This window comes from Coturnix japonica, unplaced genomic scaffold (genome assembly GCF_054131305.1).
Source record: "Coturnix japonica strain WE unplaced genomic scaffold, WE-NBRP24 Scf045, whole genome shotgun sequence".
Lineage (NCBI taxonomy): Eukaryota > Metazoa > Chordata > Aves > Galliformes > Phasianidae > Coturnix > Coturnix japonica.
In genome coordinates this window covers 2945294-2949915 of record NW_028188948.1, presented here as the reverse complement: position 1 = coordinate 2949915, position 4622 = coordinate 2945294, and the positions used below count along the sequence as shown (strand labels likewise).

At 55.1% G+C, this 4622-nt stretch overlaps 1 protein-coding gene across 1 annotated transcript; it reads left to right on the top strand.

The window, feature by feature from the left end:
* Positions 1–726: 726 nt before the first annotated feature.
* Positions 727–4396, top strand: LOC107318441 (uncharacterized). Its single transcript, XM_085531885.1, has 7 exons — positions 727–1050; positions 1390–1576; positions 1862–1952; positions 2204–2266; positions 2520–2606; positions 2851–2919; positions 3011–4396. Exons 2-7 carry the CDS (start codon positions 1523–1525, stop codon positions 4156–4158), a joined length of 1512 nt encoding a protein of 503 aa, XP_085388011.1. The 5' UTR covers positions 727–1050; positions 1390–1522; the 3' UTR covers positions 4159–4396.
* Positions 4397–4622: the final 226 nt, after the last annotated feature.

Sequence of the window (4622 nt, the reverse complement as noted above, 5' to 3'; positions counted from 1 at the left end):
AATCTCAGCAGAAATAGTTGTGCTAAGAGTGTGAGATTAAGGAAACATCCCTATCAGGACAAAAGTCTTAGTATGGCAGGTTTAGTTATGGCACGCTGACTAGAAGAAGAGAAATGATTATTACCTTGAACTTTTGTCTTTCTGTCTCTCTCATCATGTAAATCTGAGGATGACCAAAGCCTGTTGCCCTGAGCTTTGCTGAAACCATCAAAATGGTTGCTCAGAGGTATTGCACCTGCACATAGCATAGGAGAACTCTGTAACCTAAGTGCCAAGGAAAAATGAAAGGGGAACTGTCAACATTCACTACCTCCTGTAAAGTGATGGTCATTGGCAAATGTGGGAGTATTGCCCATTGGACAACAGCCATGGTGCTTAAAGCCAAAGCCACAGACAGACGGGCTGAAAAAGGCCCTGGAGACTAAAGGCACAGCTTGAAAAGCTTGAAACAGTCCAGGGCCTTGAAGCCATGGCCACAGTTGAGAGAGGCCGGCACCAGCCTGAGAGCCTGAAGATGCAGACACAGCCGGGGAGGCCAGCACTGCCCTGGGACTTAAAGCCACAGTCTGAGAGGCCGATATCAGCCCTGGGGCTTAAAACCCCAACCAGAGATGGCTGCACTGGCCTTGGGTTTTGTTTCCTACAGGTTCCTCTGGAACTCCATTGACCACTATGAGGCCATATTGGCCTTTACTGGTTTTTATTGGGCTGCACTACACTCAGCTTCACTTCTCTGTTATTTTACTTAAAAACACCCCACTGGATGACCCTGGCATTGGTTTCCTACCATTTGGATCTAGAAGGAGTCCATTCCCTTCGCCTATGATGAAAGCACAGCAGTGATGCAGACACTCGCTGAGGTCACAACCGTTGCCGGGTGGGAGCATTTGTACCACAGCTGGTGAGCAGAGCTGGTGCTCTGGTGAGTGTCTGCACGCAGACTGAGCTCTGGGCCCTCCTTGGAGCTGATCACCCTGTGAGAGCCCATCTGAAGCAGCGCTGCGGCGTGTGCGTGATCTGGGCACAGCTTGGGCTGAGCAGGCCCAGCAGGTGAGCTGGGTTTGGTGCTGGGTGGTTGCCAGGAGGTGTCTCAGCAGAAAAGCTGTGCTGGGGAGGAGTTCCCAGCTCCAGCGGTGCCCCTCAGCATGGCTGCTTGCAGGGAAATGGGTTCTTGTGGAAATTCCATCCCATCTTACGGTGAGGATGATGAAATGTCATTCCTGCCCTGGAAAACTGCTGCCGGGTTCCCAGCTTCATGTCAGACATGACAAACGCGACCTTCACCAAGAGCAAATTGTGCTGCGCTGCCCCGCAGATGGCTGGGTGCATAAGAAAGCTGGGAAAATGCTTCTTCCTGACAGTTTTTCACTTGTCGCAACTTTCTGCAAGGTTCCTGTCCAAAAGGAGATTTCGGGGTTCGAGGCAGTCTTAGGAAGAGTGAAGCCAGCTCTTTCCAAGAGCGGGGCACGTTCCTGTGGAGAGAGCCCTGGGAGCTTCAGCTTCCTCTGAGACTTCACCAGCCATGTCTCAGCCAGGAGATGACTGCTATTCCTATTTCTGCTCTGTGAGTGGAAAGGTATGGCTGGGTTTCTTTGCTTGGTTCTTCTTCCTTTGTCTCATTTTTAAGGGAAGGGACGGAGTGGGAGGAGCCCTACTGGTCCTTTGTGCCCTCAATAAGTGGTCGGGTTCTGTGCTCACTGCTGACAGCCTGGGCTAATGGCAGGAATGTGGCTCAGGCTGTTTTCCCTTAGTGATAAATAGTGTCTCAGCACTCTGATATCCCATCTCTGGCACCATCTGGAACCTCTCTGCAAACCGTGGCTGCACGTTCCCTCCCATGTTTCTTCCTTTCTCTCTTCAGAAGCAGCCAGCAGGCTGCCAAGGATCCAGCGTCGCCTTTCAGCTCACAGAGGGACTTGATGGGGATGGCCTGTCCTTACTGCCAGGCAAAAGTGAGTGTCCTCAGCCCTCTGTCATGAAGTGTGGAGATATTTGACTGTTACTTCTGGGCGGGGGCAGTGCTGCAGGGAATGTCAAGAAACCTTAAGATTTGCAGGAAGGCGCAGCGAGAAGTGATCAAACAGATTGTGTTTGGGCTGTCAAAGTAGCATCCTTCTGTTCTCTGGGGGAGCATGGGCTTACTGGACAGTATTTCAGCTTCTCGCTGGTATCTGTGAAATCAACACCTGATCTGTTGTTGTAGGGACGGAGACCGCAAATCCATGGAACGGTGCGGAACAAGAGGGGAAACGGAAAGCCTCCATGGGTAAGAAGCTCTTGTGAGCTGTGGTGTGGGTACCTGCCTCTAAATAGGGCTGCATGAAGGGCAGTGTGTGTGATGGAAGAGAGAAGAAAGGACTCTGCAGATCTCTGCTGACTGCAGAAAGGGCACAATGTTGTGGCAGCAGAAAGGCAAACTGAAGAAACTGCTGTTGAAGACCAGAAGCTTGTTGTTGGCTGTGCTCAAATCTTCCTCCATTGAGATGCTCTTCATGTCTTTCTTGTCTCCTTCGTGTCAGAAGCTGATGCAAGCAGCATTCTATCAAAGCGCAGCCTTGCCGAAAGCCAGGGGAGGAGCACAGAGTGTGGCCCAGCACCCAAGAGAGGTACAGACACACAGTGGACGTCTGGCTTTGGTGCACTGTCTTTCTACTTTGGCTTTCTGTCCATTCTTTCCTGGAACTGTTCTCATTGTCTGTTCCTGGGGTCTTAATCCCTGGCCTTGACACTTAACTTTGCCGTCCTGATCTGTAATGGGAACACAGCGTCCACCAGAGATCCCTTGGTACGGGATGAACATGGTACTGGAGAGCTGGCATTGAACCTTGGGCATTTTCTTGCTTTTCCCAGCAGTGGCGACCAGCTCGGATGTGCCGGAGAACATCACGGGCATTCAGGGTTTGCTCTCTTGGATCAGTGGTGAGTTTCGGGGCTGCACAGCCCACAGGTGTGTGTTTGCACAGAGTGTGTGTGGGAAGTCCCCAAAACGGTGATCATCTTGCATTTTCAGATGTGTCAAGAGCTGCTGAGGTGCCTCACAAGAAGCCGAGAAGCCCTGCCCCAGGATGCTTCATCGCTGAGCTCCCTGACAACCCCTGGGAAAGCACAGAGCTCAGCACGGAGGCACAGGCTGCCAGCGGGACCCACAGCGACCCCTTCTGGGGGCTTCCACCATCCCCTGGGTTCCTGTCTGAGCTGCAGTATGAGATGACACGGCTGTGCCCTGTCGTGCCACCAGCGAGTGCCCGGCTCAGTCCGCTGCCAACCACGCTGGCTGTCACCACACCTCCCTCAGCCCAACCCGCACAGCTCATTGAGGAGGTGCAGCCAAAGCAGCCCCAGGTTCTTCATGCTCCCTTTCCACCGTCACTGGGCTCTACTATCTGCCGGGTGGCAGATAAGAAAAAGAGGGGCAGCACCAAGCGGGCCAAGCGCCCTGCGCCTGCTGACATGGCCCAGAAAGGGGAGAGTTCCCAGCAGGAGCAGCCCACCAGCAGCGCTCCAGCCAAGAAAAGGAAGCTGCTGCCAAGCAAGGAAGGAAAAGAAAGAAAAGGCTGCAAACGCCCACATCAAGTGAAGCAGCCTGGGGCCAACACAGGAGCCAGCAGCAGCGGGCAAAAGGGCACTGCCAGCGAGCTGCACGTGCACCTGTGTGAATCCATCCAGGCCGTGCACCCGCTGGGGCAGAGAGTGACTGCGGTGGGGCCGGTGCGCCAGCCACTCTCTGTGCAGCCCCAACCCACAGCCAGCGCCAGCCCTGCTGCCCTCCAGCCCCAAGGCAGAGGCTCAGCCAAGGCAGTGCCGGCACCTCCAGGCAGCACGGCGCGGAAGGAGAACGCTGCCAAGAAGACACCATGGAGGAGCTCCGTGCTGTGCAGGGACCCACTGCCACAGCTGCACCAGCAGCAGCCTCGGCCACAGCGCCCCATGGACTTTGTGCCCTGCGTGGGGCCCCGGGCAGGTGGCCGTGCGCTACCCAGAGTGCTGGAGGAATCGCTGCCCATCACAGCCGAGCAGCGGCTCGAGCGGGAGCGCATGAAGAGGCTGGCCCAGGAGGAGCGGCAGCGGGCGGCCCAGCAGATGAAGATCGGCCCCGTGCAGTTCCTGGTGCAGCGGGAGATAGAAATGGCCATAGCTGACATGTACGGCTACCTGTAACCCTGAGCTCCTCGCCGGCCCTGCAGCACCAGGCAGCAGCGGCAGCATTCCAGGGGCACCAGCAGCAGCCCCATCCCTCCCCTGCAGAACAGAGCCATCCTCCAAAGTCATCATTGCAGTGGGATGGGACCCTGTCTGGACACTCAGTTGTTGTGGGATGGCAATTTTAGGAATATTGTTGTTTCTGTTACTCATTGTTTTCTATGATTTGTCATTAAATGCTTTGTGTTTCCTTTGACGTATCCCTCTGCCTGCATTCATTTGTGCTGTGTCACAGCCCCCCAGCTCCCATGGAGGGGAGAAGCAGGGGCAGCCGGGCCTGCTGTGCGATGTACAGACAGCCATAAAGATACCTCACATGGCATCGTGGCTCCTCTGCCTCGTTTGAGGCCAGGCAGTTTTGTCCTCACTCGGCCAAGCCTGGACACCCAGAGCAGCATTTGCTGGCTGGTGGCCAGCCACGA

Bases quoted from the DNA above. Each gene is read 5' to 3' on its own strand.
- LOC107318441 (XM_085531885.1), top strand. From the start codon at position 1,523: ATGTCTCAGCCAGGAGATGACTGCTATTCCTATTTCTGCTCTGTGAGT. The intron at 2,267-2,519 runs GTAAGAAGCTCT...CCTTCGTGTCAG, and splicing joins GAAACGGAAAGCCTCCATGG to AAGCTGATGCAAGCAGCATT. The intron at 2,607-2,850 runs GTACAGACACAC...TGCTTTTCCCAG, and splicing joins TGGCCCAGCACCCAAGAGAG to CAGTGGCGACCAGCTCGGAT.